Source organism: Sturnus vulgaris, chromosome 9 (assembly GCF_052056855.1).
Source record: "Sturnus vulgaris isolate bStuVul1 chromosome 9, bStuVul1.hap1, whole genome shotgun sequence".
NCBI lineage: Eukaryota > Metazoa > Chordata > Aves > Passeriformes > Sturnidae > Sturnus > Sturnus vulgaris.
In genome coordinates this window covers 24,946,657-24,965,759 of record NC_142251.1, presented here as the reverse complement: position 1 = coordinate 24,965,759, position 19,103 = coordinate 24,946,657, and the positions used below count along the sequence as shown (strand labels likewise).

The 19,103-nt window shown below is 44.1% G+C and overlaps 1 protein-coding gene across 1 annotated transcript in view; it reads right to left on the bottom strand.

The window, feature by feature from the left end:
- Positions 1–19,103, bottom strand: part of HMCN1 (hemicentin 1) — a 165,482-nt gene that overhangs the window by 34,534 nt on the left and 111,845 nt on the right. The window contains exons 49-68 of the mRNA XM_088170182.1: positions 18,643–18,834; positions 17,738–17,911; positions 16,710–16,823; positions 15,168–15,313; positions 13,474–13,624; positions 12,589–12,792; positions 10,917–11,030; positions 9,920–10,107; positions 9,401–9,497; positions 6,406–6,567; positions 6,102–6,215; positions 5,789–5,991; positions 5,473–5,554; positions 5,228–5,359; positions 4,858–5,007; positions 3,690–3,849; positions 3,009–3,133; positions 1,442–1,625; positions 1,171–1,268; positions 233–511 (exon numbers count right to left, since the gene is read on the bottom strand). Of these exons, the coding sequence (XP_088026308.1) occupies positions 233–511; positions 1,171–1,268; positions 1,442–1,625; positions 3,009–3,133; positions 3,690–3,849; positions 4,858–5,007; positions 5,228–5,359; positions 5,473–5,554; positions 5,789–5,991; positions 6,102–6,215; positions 6,406–6,567; positions 9,401–9,497; positions 9,920–10,107; positions 10,917–11,030; positions 12,589–12,792; positions 13,474–13,624; positions 15,168–15,313; positions 16,710–16,823; positions 17,738–17,911; positions 18,643–18,834 (3,069 nt within the window). The remainder of the gene's footprint in view (positions 1–232; positions 512–1,170; positions 1,269–1,441; positions 1,626–3,008; positions 3,134–3,689; positions 3,850–4,857; positions 5,008–5,227; positions 5,360–5,472; positions 5,555–5,788; positions 5,992–6,101; positions 6,216–6,405; positions 6,568–9,400; positions 9,498–9,919; positions 10,108–10,916; positions 11,031–12,588; positions 12,793–13,473; positions 13,625–15,167; positions 15,314–16,709; positions 16,824–17,737; positions 17,912–18,642; positions 18,835–19,103) is intronic.

Here is a 19,103-nt window from a genome sequence, read left to right as displayed (position 1 = left end):
TATCTTTTAGTTCCTTATTTCTCTCATATATAATTTATTGACATGATCAGGCTGGATGGGGCTTGGAGCAACCTGGGAGAGTGGAAGGTGTCCCTGCCCATGGCAGAAGTGGGACTTTAAGGTCCCTCCCAACTCAAACCTCTCTGGGATTCTGTGAGCCTATGAAAATACTCCTTATCCCTGGAGGTGTTTCAAGGGCATGCCCCTGCTCCTGCTGAGAGGGAACACTCACCCAGCACCTTCAGGTCGAAGTGCTTGCTGCTCTGCCCAGCGGCGTTGGAGGCCACGCAGGTGTATCTGCCCGTGTCCACAGGCTCTGCCCTCAGCACCTGCAGCACCATCCCTCTCCTGCTGGAGCTCAGGTGAGCCCGGAGGGGCAGGGGGACACCGTCCTTGAGCCACGACACGTCGGGGACAGGGGAGCCATTGCTCACACAGCCCAGGGCGGCCGCACCACCCCGCAGCACCAGCACCTCCTCCGTGCCCCCCGCATTGTCCAGGCTGGGCGGCACTGCAGGGACAGAGCTCGGTCACACACGGGACAGGGACAGTGCAGGGACAGGGACAGTGCAGGGACAGAGCTCAGTCACACACGGGACAGGGACAGTGCAGGGACAGGGACAGTGCAGGGACAGAGCTCAGTCACACACGGGACAGGGACAGTGCAGGGACAGGGACACCGCAGGGACAGAGCTCAGTCACACACGGGACAGGGACACTGCAGGCACAGAGCTCTGTCACACACAGCACAAGGGTATTCAGGGCACAGCACAGCTGGAACAGCTGTCCTTCTGCTCTTCCCCAGTTAGATTCCTGTGCTAAACTTCGTTTACAAATTAAATGTTATTCTTCCTAAAAAAACTTGTGACACACTATGGGAGCTGGAACTAGATGAGCTCTAAGACCCCTTCCAACCCACCTGTGATTTTATGGTTATGGGTGACAATTCATGTAAGGACTTTTCTATGGTTTAAAAAATTTCCATTAAAAAAAACTCCAATACTTTGAAAAGTTAGTATTTCTCCATTGATAATCTCTAAGATATACTTGTGGCTGTTTGCAATAAGGTATTGGTGAGAAAGAAAACCAATGAGTAGGTTTAAGAAATCAAGAAATAAGACTCTTTACATAAAACCTTTTTTAAAACAAAAACATTTCAGAGACACTCACCCAAAACTTGCAGGTTGTAATGTTTATTGTGCACTCCAGCCCTGTTAGATGCTACACAAGTGTACACTCCAGTATCAGATACCTGCACTCGGGCAAGTCTAAGGAAAAAACAATTAAAGCAAGCTGTAAATGGAATACATGGAACATATTACCTTTATTATGGCATGGTTCGGATCAAATTTTACTCTTGCTTCCAAAAATACAGCAGAATTATGCTGATACTGCAAAAAAAGAACAGAAAGTCATCTAGTTAAAAGAAAAGAAAAACAACCTGAGGATCTGCCCAGCTGAGAGGAGCTTGATCTGGGAGGAGACGGACAGAGGAAGGCCATTCTTCAGCCAGTGGAGCTGTGGTGGGGGGGTCCCAGCAGCAGCACATTCAATATTTAGGGAGGTGTCCAAAAGGGCAGTGAGCTCCTCTGCTTCATCTTTACTATTGGCTATCGTTGGAGGAACTGCATTTTGTAGATGATGAAAAGGAATGTATTAAAACAGGCTCTTGAAACCATTCCACCTTGCAGGAAATCGTGCCCCTAATTCCCCACTGGCAATTCAGTAAGAGGATCCCATTTTCTGTAGAGTAAATCCTCAGACAATAATACCTAGCACTAAGAATCATCCATTTATATATTTCAAATTAGAGGTATTGTACAATGACAGTAGAATTCTCTTTGATTTGGCAACCTGCTGCAAGCAACACAGAGCTCAGGGCTTGAAATTCCTGGGGAGAAAAGGACAGTGCAGAAAGGGTAGGGCTGAACCCAGGGCCAGACTCGAACTCATGGCCTTCAATAAATCTTAAATACAGTGAAATCACAGAGGGGGAAAGTTAATTTATTGATGTCTGGATGCATCTGCTGACTTCATTCTTAAACAGAGAAAGTTCAAAATGTCTAGGTAAGTACTCTGGGTGATCACACAAACCCCCAAGAGCTCTGGGGCTCTTTGGGGTTACAGGTTAGTTTGAAAGCCATGGCCTTGGGGGTTCACTACATAAAGAAGCCCAGCCAGGTGCATCTCCAGGTGCTGGCTCAGTTAGCATCCCATCACTCACTGTGACAGTGACACCAATAAGACCTTTAAGTTGGTTATTGCTTGAACTTCAAGCAATACAAACTGAGCACAAACTCCCTGCTGTTGTGCAGAGCCAAAAAGATGTGCTGTGGATTTTTATGATACCAGAGGTCATTACTTATTGCTCTGCTCATGCCTGTGCTCCCACTGGCTCCGAGTCTGGGTGAGCGGGACAGACACCTACCCCGTAGTGAAACCCTGCCTGGGAAGAACTCTCCCATCTTCCCTCCACTGTACTTAATGACCACATTTTCCACAACTTAAAATATCCACTCTCTATGCTGTTAAAGGGTTACACTCACTAGCCCCTGGATGTAAAACTGTGCAATTTCCTCCAACACTCCCTCATTTTTAAACTCTTGGGACCTTTAACCATCAGTTCCCTTCATACCACTCTGATCTTAGCTGATGTGCTTTGATTGGAATTAGAGAAGATAATGCAACAAAACAGCAGTGTCACAGGAAATCAGCCCCAATATATTCTTCACCACAAGAAATAAAAAATCACCACAAGCAGAATCCCTCTATTATGAAATCCACCGAAGAATTAATTCCTGTTTATCCCAAAACACATTTACCAGCAATTTCAACCCTTTTTGTCATTGATAAATTATCCTGCATAATATCTACAGCACAGGCAATTGGAAACATGTGCATGCAGGATTCCACTGCAGACAGGCATCCCTCTCTGGGCTCTCCCTTGGGAGCACTCCCAAGGATGGGATTATGGAGCAGACTTGGATCTCACATCTGGCAGAACTCACCATATACATTCAGGTTGAAAATCCTGTCCTCCTCTCCTGCAGGGTTAGTAGCCACACAAGTGTATTTTCCTGTGTCTGAGGTGAGAGTTCTGGAGATATTTAATGTGCTGCCATCTGGAGTAACTCTACAAGGACCATTACAAAGCACAGTGAGTTTGTTTAGTGTTCCTCTGACCTGGCAAATAAACAGTCTGGTCTGGAGATTTCAGCAACTACCTCTATCCTCCTGGGAGCTTGATGAGAGAATCATTGTGTTGTGCAAAATATTTTTGTTAGAGATAGGCTAAGAAGTTTTTCCTAGAGATGTGCTGTTTAACTTAGTTTTAGGATTCAAGTCCAGCCAGGCTTTTGAAGGACCCATAATGAAAAGCATCAAGTAAAACGGTTCCATGCCTCAGAGCTTTCCATTCCAAAGGAACTAAATTATCTTAATATACTTTCATGAAGCTGATGAACTTTCATTGAATTCATTAACTGAGAAAGACATAAATATCATACACTTATCTCTGTTAAGAAAATTAAGTTTTAAAAAGTGAATCAAATTATACTTGATTTATAGAAGCTAAGGAGGGAGATTATGTTCTTAACCTAGCTAAACTCCAGTTCAGGCTCTCCTCACGTTCCCTCCTTAGGACCCTTAAAATTATAAAAGAGAATGCAGTGTCTGCTTATTTTTCTTGCCTTATCCTTTGTAAACCATCACTGACAACTGTTTTTCCATCCTTCAGCCACTGCACATCCGGGGTGGGCACTCCAGTGGCATTGCAGAGCAGCTGGACACTCTCTCCCAGGAGGACACCGACCTCACTTGGCATCTCAGAGCCAGCAATGCTGGGAGGAACTGGAAATGCACCATGGAGAGAAGAGGTTCAGCAGCAAGAAATGTAACCTGAACTAGAAACAGCCACACTGCAGTAGCTCGTGAGCACCAGAACTTTAGTGCAGCACCTGGGACGGATTCTCAGCAGCTGTGGCTGCCCCTGGACCCCTGGCACTGTCCAAGGCCAGGCTGGACAGGGCTTGGAAAAACCTGGGGTTGCACTGGATGGGCTTTAAGGTCCCTTCCAGCCCAGCCCAGTCTGGGATTCTGTGACAAACATCATCATAGCCCTGTGAACATCCATGCTAATTCCATCCTAATTAAAGCCATTTCCAGCCTGCATTCCCACGGAACAAGGATGACAGTATTGCTATCCATGAAGTCAAGACTGTCAGTCCCACTAGTAAGTTCTGAGCATTTCAGCAATTTCAGACACATTTGATCAAACAACCAGCTTCACATTCCATTCCCAAACTCGGGGAAAAGCAGACAAGCAGGGGTATACCAGTGCAATTAGTGGGGATGAGTCATTAGGAACAGAGGAAAACACAACAGTTGCAGACTAAGGGTGATTCACAGCGAGGCAGGAGACAACTCCATAACAAATCTGTCATTTGAGATGGGGGGAAATATTCCTAAGAAAATTCTGGCTGCAGGTCTTTGCTAACTCCTCCTATGGCACAACAGATACCACTGCTCCTGAGTCTATCTCCACGTGCTGCTCTGCAGCCAAGCAAGGCAGCTCCAGTGCTCAACAGGAGGAAGGATGTGACCAGCAGCAAACACATACAACCTCCACAACTCTGTTCAAGTTCCACAGCCAGGGCTTAAGGATATTCTTTTCCATGCAAATCTTGAACCAGAAGTATTGAATTCTCCAACTACTCTCCTCTCTGGTTACAAAAGTAACAGTCCAAATTCTCCACTTTTCTACGTGGTTATGTGATCTCAGTGTTCCCAGCACAGGCAGTGTCACATTCACCCAATGTTCAACCAGTTCTGCTCTCTGCATCCTCCCCCATTCCTTACCTTGGATGGAAAGCACATAGGTTTTCTGAGCTTTCCCCTCCGGATTGGAGGCAATACACGTGTAGGTGCCACTGTCCAGGAGCTGAGAGCGAGCGATCTGAAGCTTGCTTCCACCAGATAAAATATGAACTTCAAGAGAATCCAAGTTTTCTAAAATACATAAACAAGTCATCATTCCAAACCAGCATACAGGGAGCAAACATCTCTTTTGGGAGAAATTGTTCCATCAGAGTTTCAAAACAAAGATTCCAATCAGTTCTCATAAGAGTCTCTCTAGAGACAAATGAAGAAACACAAACCAGACAGCAAACAGCAAAGTGGTGCCTCAAAGAGGGGAAGAAGAGGAGTGAAAAGCATGAGACAATGTTACCTATCGGTTTTCCATTCTTAAGCCACACTAATGTAGGTGGAGGAATTCCAGTAGCATCACACACAAAGGTGACAGGATTACTGATGGATTCACTGACCAGTTCTTGCTCAGGGCCGTCGATACTTGGAGGCACTGTGAATTGAATGGAACCAGTAAGAATGTTATGTAAACTGATTTTGAATTGCCTAATTTGCTAAATCTAAGTTATTAGAATAACCATTGTAGACGATGCAGAGGGTGCTCACCATAAACATTGAGATGGAAATTTTTATCATCTCGTCCTGCAATATTTATGGCTTTGCACACATACTGTCCCGTGTCAGAAACCTGAAATAAAAAAAAGTTTTAAAATAAATCATTATGGATTCTTACCTTAATGCTACAGTTTAGAGACATTAAAAACCTGTGCCTCCGTCAACTCAAAGTGCTTCTCACAGGATGAAAAGCCTCCAGGAAACACATCTCCCATGTACAGCAATAAAACACACCACGAAAGACTGAAGTAATTGCTTGGCAGTGGCAGAGCAGCAGCAGATGCAGCCTCCCCCCCGCCTGGCCCACCTCTGCAGCCTCAATCCGCAGGGTCTGCCCGTCTGCCAGGAGCTCCACGGCGGCAGAGTCGGGAATGATGCGGCCGTTCTTGTACCAGGTGATGACGGGGGCTGGGATGGCATTGGACTCGCAGTCCAGGCTCACCGGGGTGCCCACTCGCACGTTCAGCACTGTCACCGATGCTCCCCCCTGGGCCTTGATGCTCGGGGGCACTGGGGAAGGAGCCCAGATTCAGTTCTGCATTTTGTTGGAACAACCCAATAAAGCAGATGAATCTCCCCACACTTTGAAATATTATTTCAGAAAACAGTAAAACACAAACCAAGGACAGTTAGGAAGCTCTTCTTCTGACTTTCCCCAGCTGGGTTCCTGGCAGTACAAGTGTATTCTCCACCATCTGACAGCTTGGCTCGGGGAATCTGCAGCATCCGAGCACCTGGAGCGAGGAGAGAAGGTTGGAGATTTGCTCTGTGGTGATTATGTCAATCCCAAAGGCAGGTTCAGAATTACAGGTGCAACAGGCTGAGCACAGGCACTGTGCCCCATGAAGAGTGGCCATGGGCCCTATCAAGACAAACCAGACAGAAGCTGAGCCTGAAGGCTGCAGAGTAGCTGAGATTCCTCACCAGGTACAATAAAAGTGTTGGAATTTGAACTGATAGGCTTTCCATTCTTGAGCCAGCTGAGATCAGGAGGTGGGAAGCCCGTGACCTCACAAGTCAGAGAGATTAAATTATTCACCACCACGGTCAGATTCTCAGGGTTAGTTCCAACAACACTTGGAGAAACTGTGGAGAGAAAAATACATTAATAGCATCTATCACTGCATCAGCAAAGGATTTCCCACAAGATCTTGATTTACTACAATAAAGCTGCATTCTGCCAAAGGGCCAGGTTGCAAAAATCTTTTACATCCTATGAATGGATCCACTGCTTTTTGGATGCATCTGGAAATATAACTGAAATGAATCTAATGGTCATTCCTGTTCCTGTACTTCACAACAATGTCAGTTATTTCATCTGCAGTCCTTCTGTGCTAGAGGCTTGGGAGGGCTAACAAATCCACACAAGATCCTGACAATGCACTGCCAATTTTCTAACACTGCTCATGGATATTTGCTGTGTGAAGAAGGACAGAGCAAATTCCCATTGTCAGGATATGTAGGATTACTATCACTTCCTGATTCCTTGCTGCACCTGTTCTCTTTGGAACAGTCCATTTTCCACCTACAGAGACCCCAAACTTATTCCTCCCAACACAGTTCAGAGTTGTTCCATCAACCAGATAAACCTGTTGCTTAGCAGTGAGTTAGCACTGGAAAATCCTGGCATGCAGCATTGCTCCAAGGGGTGCATTCCTTAAGCTTACAAGTCCCAGAATTTTTAAATCACGAATAGTTTGACATGTGACCTTTCTACAAGAACAATTTAGAATGAAAGACCTGTAAATCTGTTCCTTTTAATAACCCCCAAGCTCTAGTTGCCATGTTTTTGCAGTGGGGATATATAAAACACTGAAGAAGAAAGCAAAAGCCTGTTCTTGGCTTTATTGTGTGGAAAAAATCATTCCAAAGAACACATGGACTCCTCCTCTTCAAAGACAGAAAGGCTGAAGTATTTTGGCCCATCTCCCCCTGAAATGCTCCAGCTGTTTGCTGCCACTTGAGTGACACAAACCAGTCATTAAGGCAAGTTTATGGCTCCTCTGGGCACTGCACAAACAAGACTAGTCCATGTAAATGGGGAATTCAGTCCATATTTTTCAGCTTGGAATAACTGAAGAATATTTCCCTGATAAAGAGGATAAAATGGTTCACTAGAGCAAGTGGAGAATTCTGATGACATTTGATAGTTATTTATATTTATTTACTTTCACATGTTTCTTTTCCACAGATAGGATTATTGGCAATGGGTAATTTAATGTACAGGGCAAAATCTTAGCTGTCTTTAATGAAATTTGCTTAAATTGTGTCAGTGGGTGATTTCAATTTTTGCAGCAAAAAACACCCACAAATCTACCACAGGTAATGTGCATATGCAAATGTATCTGTATGTGCATAAAGACACAGTCACGGTCTCAGATATAGCACTCAGCATGAAAATTAGCTATTATTTCCCTACTATTTTAAATCTGGGTGCTTATTTCCTGTGTTTTAAAAGGTGTTGTATTAGTTTTATCACCTCACCTTGGAGACCAGAAGTCAATTTTTCAATTTAATAAAGAGCATCATCTTTAGTATTCTATTTAAATTTATGAGACCAGTTCTATTAGAAACACATAAAAATGCTGGGAAATAGCCTTTTTTTTGACATTGACAAAACACAGATCCTGCTGCTTTCTGATAATGCATTTTCCTTAGTGCTTCACCCAGTGTGGTCTTTTCCTGACCAGCTACACTCTAATTTTTCAAATTAAAATGCATTAAAAAAAAAGACCTAAGTTGGTAATACCATTGAGGTAGAATTGAAACTTCATACAAATATTACTTTTAAGAGAATAGTATTTAGCCATAATCACTAAAACCAAATATTTTTAAGACAGAAGGTTAAATTTAAACACAAATGTCAGGAAAAGTGAAATATTTTGATTTAGAAGCAAAACTCACACATCAGGAAATCTGGACAGACTCCACTATCTGTCCAGAAAATAACTTCTCAGAGAACAACTGCAGGGCAAATTCTTCCCACGACAACACTACTTTTGGCTAAATACACTGAATAGCAAAAAGTGCTACAAATCTGTGCCATGTAGTAGGTAAATTTGCAGAGGAAAAATGCAAATTTTGCATTTTTTTGTGCAATAAGCTGACTCCTTACATTCCTGGGATGCTGGTACTGTCTGTAGGTAGGAGAAAGGACAGCCCTTGTTTTCTATCAGATAAAGCAGAAAAAAAATGTAGCTGCCAGTATTCCTTGTCAGGTTGAAACATGGAATGGTGCAGAAGAATTGGAGGGAATGATGCTTCTTTTCAGGATGGAAAGCTGAAAGTGGGCAGAAATAGAAGGGGAAGTCTGGGTTTACTCTGAAATGTTAATTAGAGGTGTCTTGATTTTCTGAAGTTATCAGGAGAGGGAAGGGAAGGCAGTGGAGACTGTTCTATGAAAAACATCTTGATCATATTTGTCTTAAACTTCTGATGCTTAAAGCCAACATTTATTTTAGCTCTATTGTTACTCCACAAGAAAACAAAAATAGAGAACAGAAAGGAACCTCAAAGGGCACATTTCTAAAAACCAAGCTTTTACAAGCTGTGTATCTTTGTTTAATGCTTTCTATCATTAATTTCTTTGAAAAAAATGTGTTTTCTGAATGTATCAAAACAGGCTAAAATCCAACCTGCTTATAATTCATGATTCCAGGGCTCAGCAAGCCCAGCTGGGCTAACACAGCCACCACACCAGTCCCCCTCAATAATGACTCCCACCTTTCTGGAACACCTATGAGCAGCCATATGTTGTCAAGGTACTTTAAACTGATATTTGAGTTCTGGTCTTTCAGAATCTTCATCATACCCAGTAGGACTCCCATGAATGAAGCTGAGGGGGTCTGAGCACTCTGCTAAAAACAACACATGCAAGCTGAACTAGCATTTGACAGAAGTTATGGATGATGGTACTCACTGTGAACATTGAGGTTAAAATACTTCTTGGCACTTCCAGCTATGTTTTCTGCAATGCAGACGTATCTGCCAGTATCTGTTATTTGGGAATTCAAAATCTAAGGCAAAAAAATATAAAACATGGTTTTGGAACTAATATATAGACAACTCACTGCCAAAGAAGCAAGTGGAGAGGATTAAGCCCAGCTCTGTGTTTTCATAGTTTTATTCAATTTCATTCATCAGTGGGAAGGAAAGTTCTTCATAATACACTATTTTCACTATTTTCTCAAAAAAGGTCTATAATATTTGAAAGCAAGTGATTTTAACAGATGTGGTTCATAGCATGAACCCACAAATGGCTGGATCTGAGGAACTACATGGGAGTGAAAAGCAGCAGGTGAGGGACAGGAACAAAAGACAAAAACTCCTTATGTTTGCAGCACCTTGTAGAAGAAAGAAAATACTTCCTACTCAGCAAAACCAGACTGAGTTTTGTTGCCAAAAGCCAGTTTTTCCACTATCAAAAAGGTTACACTACCTGTAACCTCCTTCCATTGGACAGAAATGTGTGTTTGTCATCCTCTGCCAAGAGCTGGCCATCCTTCTGCCAGGTGATCCTTGGGGAAGGGCTCCCACTGGGAATGCAATCCATGGCTGCCTCCTTGCTCACCAGCACGGTCACCTCCTCTGACAGGTCCCCATTGGCCCCACTGATGGATGGGGGAGCTGCAAGGAGCAAAGGTGAGAAGAACACGCACTCAGCACCTCTCAGGTGGTTCTGAGATCAGACTGGGTTTGCAGGAGGAAGGAGTGAAACCCCCCAGTGAATCCAGTGAAAGATAAAGCCATCCCATGAGTAGTTCAGCCCAACTCCAAGGACTGCAGTAGAACTACACTTATTCACAGCACACAGAGAGAAGGAGAGATAAAAACTCATCTTCCAATTATTCCACTGTGTTCTTTGATCAAAATAAAAGATTATTTCCAAGGCAGGACCCCTTTGTAACAATAAATCGCTATTTTCAGTGGTATAACACCACCATGGATGCAAAGAAGTGTCTCCCAAGGCTAAAATGTTGAGTACATCAACAGACACAAAAGGTCATCCAAATGGCTCTGCAGACATTCATTAATCTAAATCCTCAGTTCCCTTCAGGCTCTGGGTGTTCTGCAAGTATTGTGGAAAATGATGGCCAAAATAAAGAGAGAAAAGCATTGGTCATAATTCTCAATGGGAAGCTGAAGCGAGAACAAGAGATACCAAGATAAAACCTATGTTTTCCCTGTGCTTTTCTTTCTGCTGAATGGTGAGAGCTGTAACACAACTGAGTTCCTATAATAATAACCCACACACGTGGAGCTAAGAACAGTCTGTTCACACAACTCTGTACAGCTGGTACAGCTCTAGCACCCTAAACACATTAATGTCATAGTTTACAAACAAACATTAAAAACACTAGGGACTCCTGGACTACAGTGGTTGGTTATTTTGCACAGAAGCCCTTTTTGGCACTCAGAGGAGAAGGGCAGCTCACAGAGCACTCGGACATCGTAGTGGATGGAGTCCTGTCCCGCCTCGTTGACGGCCACACACGCGTATCTGCCGGCGTCCCCCGGCCGTGCCCGCGCGATCTGCAGCACCCGGCCCCCTGCAAACAAAATCCACGGTGGCATCAAGCACTCTCCATCATCTCCACACCACACCACCAGAGACATGAACAAGCAAATTTATGAATGGTCAGCATTTGGTCTGAATTACAAGTAGCTAAAGGTTTTCATTTCCTGGCTACTTTTTCTACAGGCAGATAATTGGAGTGCAGCCATGCTCGTAGTGAAATGCTAGAAAAGAGCAATTAATTTCACATAATGGAAGAATATGTTGCAGCAATACGCAGCCAGGCATTACTCTTCCATCAAAAATAGAAATATTTCTCAGTAAGATGGCACAGAACTAATATGCAAAAGGAAATATAAGCACAGAATATTCCGTTCCAAACTGAAAAGATTCACTCTGGGGATCAGAGGCACTTTTCACTCTATGATTCTTTATAAAAGCAAAGCCATATAAATACCTTCAGAAGGAGAGGAAATATTTGGGACACACACTTTGGGAGTATTTGTCATTGCTCTCTCAAGAGATGAACAAGATGGACAGGCAGGTGTTTATTTTACCACTGCCCTTCTTTAAACACTCCATCCCAAACCATCTCTGCATAGCAACACTCATGACTGCAGGCAGCTCTTTCCCTTCCCCACGAGCTTAAGTAGGAGATCATGGTCATTTTTCTGCTGCAAACATACTTTCCATGCCTCACCCCTTGGTTATCTGGCTTTTCTACTCCAATTATCTTTCTGTCAAAGCAAATTTAATAAGGAAATAAATCAGGAACACAGCAGAGAGAAGGTATCATTGCTGTATTTCATTTTGCAACACATTGACGTGTCCAAGGCCAGGCTGGATGGGGTTTGAAGAAATCTGAGATAGCGGAAGGTGTCCCTGCCCATGGAAGAGTGTGGAATGAGATGGGCCTTAAGATTCCTTCAAACCAAACTATTCTGAGATTCCATGATTCACTGTGAGAGTTCAATGGTGACATTCACATCATTTTAGGGACACTTCTTAAATTAAAGGAAACAACTTAAGGCCAAGGACTGGAGAGAAACATTTCCAGCTAATGAAGTCTGAAAATAACATTAAAGAAGAGCTTTGAAGGGGGGAAGTGTGTCATCACCAGTACTAATGCCATTCCTTAATCTAGAATGGTTTGAGTTGGATGGGACCTTATTGACCATCCAGTGCAACTCCCTGCCATGGGCAGGGAGACCTTCCACTATTCCAGGTTGCTCCAACCCCTGTCTAGCCGGGCCTTGGACACTTCCAGGGATCCAGGAGCAGCCACAGCTTCTCTTGGGCACCCTGTGCCAGGGCCTCTCCACCCTCATAGCCAAGAATTTTTCCACAATATCCAATCTAAACCCACTCTCCTTCAATTTGAGTCCATGCCCCCTTCTCCTGTCCCTCCATCTGTTGTAAACAGTCTCTCTCCAGCTTTCCTGTCAGCCCTCTCAGGCACTGGAAGGTCACAGTGATGCTTCATTTCTCCAGGCTGAACAATCCCAACTTTCCCAGCCTTTCCTCACTGCAGAGGGGCTCCATCCCTCTGATCACCTCAGTGCAGGGTCAGAGAGTGCCAGCTGAACACCCACCTGGCAGGATGAGCACTCTGTCGCTGGAGCTCAGGGGATGCCCATCCTTAAACCATGTGAGCACAGGAGGAGGAACAGCGTTGGTCTCACAGTACAGTGACAGGGGATTGTTGACAATCACATCTCTACTTTCTCCACCTCTTTCTGCATCTACCATGTTCCCAGCTTCCCATTCCCTGTAAGGTTTTTGGAAGCTAGGAGGAACTACAACAAAGAAGAGGAAAAATGATAGCATTTTTCAGCAGAAATAGCTGGTAAAGTCAAGAAACAAGACGGTATTGTAATGTTCAATAGCAGCAATAAAAATTAAGTGTATCAAATCAACCCCTCCCCCAGGAAAATTCTAGTTCTTCTAGAATGAACAATTGAGCAATTTACTGAGTATTTTTTGAAGACTAATAAATAACAGGGTAAGATGACCTGGTAACAAACACAGAGGGTATTCATCAACAAAAATTCTTAAACAATGAGGTATCTGGTTTCACTCAAGCTCATTTTGTCTAAATTTTCAGAAATTACTCATGAATGTTTCCGTGTATTTACACACAGTAGGCCAATAGGATGCTTGTGTCTGGGGCCTCTAAATACTACTCAAACCAGAAAAATAAAGTATGTTTTAGTTCAAAACAAATTAGAATTTTTCATGGCATTTAGAGGAAGATCAGAGTTGCTATGTCATTGCACTGATTTCAGAAACACAACGTATAAAAGCATAATCAAATACAAAACGTCAGCAATGAGCAAAATATCTCTGAAATTAAAGCCACACAAAACACAAAAGCGTTGGGTTTGACCACACAAGGGTAAAGGACCTAAAATTATTAATTCAAATATCCCAGAATACTAGAAAAGCAGGCTACTAGGGGAGTTTTATTACCCTTTTACCTTGTATATTTACATCAAATTCCAGCTCATCCTCCCCAGCAATGTTGGAGGCCAGACAAGTGTAGCGCCCCGTGTCTGACACCTGGGCCTCCTTGATGTGCAGGGTGTGGCCACTGCCCTGCATCAGGACATGCTCATCTGCCTGCAGTGGCTGCAATGTCAATTCAAAAGAAAATTAATACTTAGCAAAGAATACACTAGAAATAGCCAGATTTGTGGTAGCAACATGAGTAAACTCAATCAAGCTCCAAGTTCCTGGAGACAATTTTCTTTTCATGGTTGTCAGAAACTCTGCATCTTCATCCTTCTGATCGTGGCTGGTCTCCTCAAGGATGTGATTTTCCATCACTCCTAGCCCCAGGATGCCATCCCCATCAGGCCAGGGCTCTTGTGACAATGGATCCAATCAGGCTGATCCAACCCCTGAACTCACTGGCCAAGTTTCCAAAACATGGAAAACTCCCAGCTTTCTGTGAGGTGAACAAATGGATTTAATCCATCCTACAGATCTGCTGCCCAGCAAAGACATGGTTTGAACACAGAATGGACAGAGCAGCAGCACAGAGAGACACAGGATTAGACACTCCTGTGCCCAAATGTGGCTCACACGTGACAGCAGAGGCTGCAGTGACACAGACTGTGTGTCCAGAATACATTAGATGAGCAGCCTGGTCTAGTGGGAGATACGTGCCTATGGGAGAGGTGGAACTGGATGGGCTTTGAGGTCCCTTCCAACCCAAACCATGTCATGAATCCATGCTTCCATGATTAGGGAGTCAGCACTGAACTCCTGGCCTGCAGGGGACAATTCATTCAGCCCATGGACAGGAGTCTTCACCCAGGGAAGCCTAAGGAGCAGCAGCTGCTGTGCCACTGGCAGTCAGGTGTGCACAGCCACTGCCTTTGGGGACCTCTTAACTCCCCAAATTGAGCTTTTCTTTGGCCATATGGCCAGGACTCCCAAGGATCCCAGAACAGCAGGACACTTGAAAGAGCCAGAGAGTAATCATCCAAGTTATTCCCTCATGCTTTCTAAATCCAGGAAGAGCTGCTCCATGATGAGTGCCCTACCAAGAACAGCTCAAGCAAGAGATTATACTCTCCTTTCTCATATAAGAGCAGCACAGTTCCTTTTTTATTGATCCCCGTGCTGTATTTCAGTGCGTCCCCGAGGCCCTGCCCTTCCCAAGCCCTCCAGAAGGATTCATGAAGCGCTGTGTGTGGCAGGACTTGTGCCTTACCCCCCCGGAGCAGCCAGATGCTCTTGTGGCTTTGTGAGCTCTGCCAGGACCGAGGGGGAGGCTCTGCAACTTCTGCAAGGGCAGCACTTGAGGGAACCATCTGTAACAGAGCCTTTGGGGGCTTTACACAACAGCCACGGGCCCTGTGGCCACACCATGGGACTCCTGCCAAGAAGGGCACTCCCTCTCACAGCACAGCACAGCCAGTGCCAGGCCTGGAGCCTCCAGCCCCGCTGACTCCGGCACTGCCGGGCACCCACCAAAAGGCGGGATGTCGATTTTCAGAGGTCTGGGTGACAGCAAACGTGCCAAACTGCCGGGCAGTGATTCTGCCAGCAGCAGGGAGTGAGGGTGACTCCTGCTGCCCTGCATGGATGCTATTTCCAGGGACAGGGAACACACAGCTGTTCCTGTCCCACATGCCCTCGGGAAGGAATCGAGTTTGTGACTGGCCTGTCCATCCTTGTACCAGCTGATGGCAGCAGCAGGAATGGCGTGAGCTTCACACTCCAGAGTCAGGCTGTGGTTCACCTTGATCTTCACCTCCTTGGGGGACAGCCCTGTCCCCGAGATATCCCCTTTGGCAATGGTGGGTGGAACTGCACACAGACAAAAGCAGAAGGGGGAGAGACTGTCATGGCTTACTGGCTGCTGCAGCATTTCAACATTAACTAGAAAAAGGGAGATCCCAGATGATAACTTCCAGGAAAGCAAGTGCATTCCCCCAATAAACTGCCTCTTGCCCACAGCCAAATTATTACTTTTATATATATGTATGTATTTTCAGCCACTTTTAGTACAGGTATTATGTACAAAAATACACAAAGCTGTGTTCAACACTTTTAAACATGCAGGTTTTTAAACCTGCAAACCTGGCTCCAGCCCTACCTAACTACAGCACTTCATTACATGCCTGGTTTCAATTCTATAAAGTGCAGGGTATTGTAGTCATTAAAAAGCATTTTAATGGAAACTAGTATTCCCAGAAACATGTTTGATCACAAGTCTACACTCAGGGTAGCTGGTCAAAACTCAACATTTCCACTGAAATCCCAGTGTTGCAAAATCTTGTTTCTTTCTGAATCAGAAGGAAAATAGAATGTTTCAAAATTCTTCAGCTACCCCCCAGCTTGGTCTCATAATATTTTTGAAATTATATAAAATGCTTTCAGAGCATTTTCTACTCTTTTTTTCCACTGGGAATTTTAATACTTACAGTACCCTAATAACTGACAGTTGCAATGGCATCTGGGGGTGGAGGGTGTTACGTTCCCACATAGCCACATAATGAACATTTTTGTCACCTTTTCATTATTCTAAATCCAGTGGGGCCTTATTAGGGACTTAATGTAATTAAATAACAGTATGGTTACTGTAAGGGAGCAAACCAATTACAAATCAGACTGGGAAATTTAAAAAGAAAAGGTAAAAATCATGATTGATTGAGCCCATAATGAAGAGCTTGAGCATTAAAACTGAGTATTTAGGTAGAGATGCTCAGAGGATAATGTGCTGACAGAAAGACTTGAATGGGAACATTTTTGTGCATATGGAATCTTATGGAAGGATATAAAAATAGTATCCTCCTGTTTTAACTTCCTCAATAAAGTGTCCCACTAGATGTTAGAGGCCCTCGCCTATTTTTCTAAAATGGTTTCTGTGCTCAGGAGATTCTTTGCTCACATCTCCCATTTTGCTGCACTCATGTGACTTGAAAATCAGCACCAAAAGATTTCAGAGGAAACTGGAGTTCAGTATTTCTTAAATGTCCTCCCCTGGGTGATATAAAGGCTTTTAGCACAACATTGCAAAGAATGCAACAATCAACTTTTCTGGTGTCTTTCCTCCAGCAATGCCAGGAGCTAATGCAGATGTTTGACCAGCAAAGCCACTAATAGGAAATCTTGTATTCAGCAGGACAGACAACACTGCAATGGGTAAAATGGAAAAATGCAAAATTAAAAGAAATTTCAAAAACCAAAAGCATTGCCATACCGTAGACTTTCACTTCATAGTGCCTCAGTGTCTCTCCAGCCTCATTTGTGGCTATGCAGGTGTATCTTCCAGCACTGTCCTGCTGGGCATTCAGGATCTGCAGGGTCCGCCCACCTGCCAAAGACAACAACCTTTAATAGCACTCACACCATATTCTTGCTTCCCAGTTATTTAAATACTTAAATACTTTAAATGCAGCATATTTCCAACCCTTTTGTCCAAAATCTGCCCTTTGAAGACCAGAAAACCTGACTGCTTACTACCACATGTAACAAATGAGTGCATGATTTATGGCAGTGCTGTGGATCTTAACCCTGTTGCTTATGGGTTCTTGGGAAATTTGTTCAGAAATTTCTCAAGAAATCTGTGCAGGAAATTTCTTGAAGATATTTAGCCAGGACTCATTCTTTCTCTGAACTCTTGCAGTTAGCAAGGTAAGGTACTTGTACATCTACAGTACTCCAGTGTTCCCTCTGAAGCTCCACAGGTACTAGGGAAAAATTATTCTACTAACTAAAAACGGCAAACTACTAATGACCTAGAAAAATCCCATCTCATTCTCTTTATTAATTTATATCTCTCTCCATCTAACTTCCACACTTAATTGCAAGTCATTTATATTTATCATTAACTCCTATGAATTTTCCCATCAATTTTTTTGATGGTACAAAAGGATAAATACATAACAAAACACATATAAACGATCAGTTAATTGTGAAGTACTTAAAAATACTGGAATAGGAAGTGCTAGAGAAGTACAAAGAACCCCAGAATGGTTTGGGTTGGAAGAAACTTAAAGCCCCTGCCATGGGCAGGAGCACTTTCCACTATCCCAGGTTACTGCAAGCCCCATCCAGCCTGGCTTTTGACACTTCCAGGGATGGGGCAGCCACAGCTTCTCTAGACAACCTGTGCCAGTCCATTACACTTAAGAAAAATATATCCTTCTATTTTTTAAAAGAAGTCTGTAACAGAAAAACATGCAATAAAAGCATTAGGTGTTATTTCTCAGTAAGAGCAGAGTTTACCTGGCAGAACACGGATGTTTCTGCTGGACTCCAAGGGATTCCCATCTTTCAGCCAGGTGATGGTGGCTGGGGGGTAGGAATAAGCTTCACAGACCAGCGAGGTGGGGCTGTTGAGGATAACAGTGACATCCTCTGCATTCCCTTGGCTGTCTGCTCCCACAATGCTTGGAGCCACTGGGAACAACAAAATCAGTAACCACAGGGACGAAAGCCCGTCTCAGAAAAGCCTGTTTTCTGATCCCTGTTCAGTCTAGGAATCTGGCTGCAGCTTCAGCTAGCGGGGGGCTTTCCTACAAGGAGCACCAAAACCCAGACCCAAACAACACTCAGCTGGTTTTATGTTTTGTCCTGAAGTCAGCAGTGATCCCAAATGAGTGGAATTCACTCCCATCCATGCCTTTGTCAAGCTAAGGTCGCAAGGAATGCAACCACTACTCCTTGAGCAGAACTGCTGCTTGATGATCCTGGAAGGAGGGATGAGCCTAGGAACAAGTTGTTTGAGGGAAACAAACTCACCATTGTTTGCACTTTGTTGTGCAACAACCATTATGGAAAACAAAACAAAACAAAATGAGAAGCGCAGATGGTTTCAGCTTTTCTGAAGAGATCACAATTTGAAATGCTCTTCAGATGCTCCTTCCTTGAATCACAATAAGCCAAAGTGCTGTCCTGCCCATTCCATAGGGACGATGTGAAGGTTCCCTATGTTCCAGCTCTGCTATCTAAAGCACAACACTGGTGTTTCTACTAAACCACTATCACTTATCAATTACTAAGATGTGAAATTCTAATCACAGACAGACAACCTCTGCACTGCTGTCAATAAAGCCCTAGAGAATTCCAACAGGACCCTCCCTTTCTTCCCAGCTGCCAGTTCCTCTGGCAGAGGCAGCCCAGTTGCTCACCAAGCACGTTGAGGCTGTAGGTTTTGCTCCTGTCCCCAGCAGTGTTGGATGCCAGACATGTGTACCGGCCCGTGTCCAGGAGCTGTGCCTCAGGGATGTGCAGGGATTGCCCACTGGACACGATCCTGGCATCTGCAGCCTCCACCAGAGCCTGCCCATCCTTCAGCCACGTGACCTGTGGCATGGGGTTCCCTTGATGGAGTTGGGAAAATGGGAAACATGAGTTGGTGCATAACCTCTAGAATATACTAAGATTTCTGTGAAACAGGAAAATACAGTTTCAAGAGTGCTTTTCATGTACATGTAAGGAGGGAAGTTTTGGAATATGCATTCTGAAGTCTCTGAACCACCTGAAGTGATATACACCTTCTCTGAAATTCCACAGGCCTTTGGAGAAGAAATATCACAGCAACATCCCTCCTGGTTCATCTCATCCAACCTTTACAAGGAGTGCTTAGTCC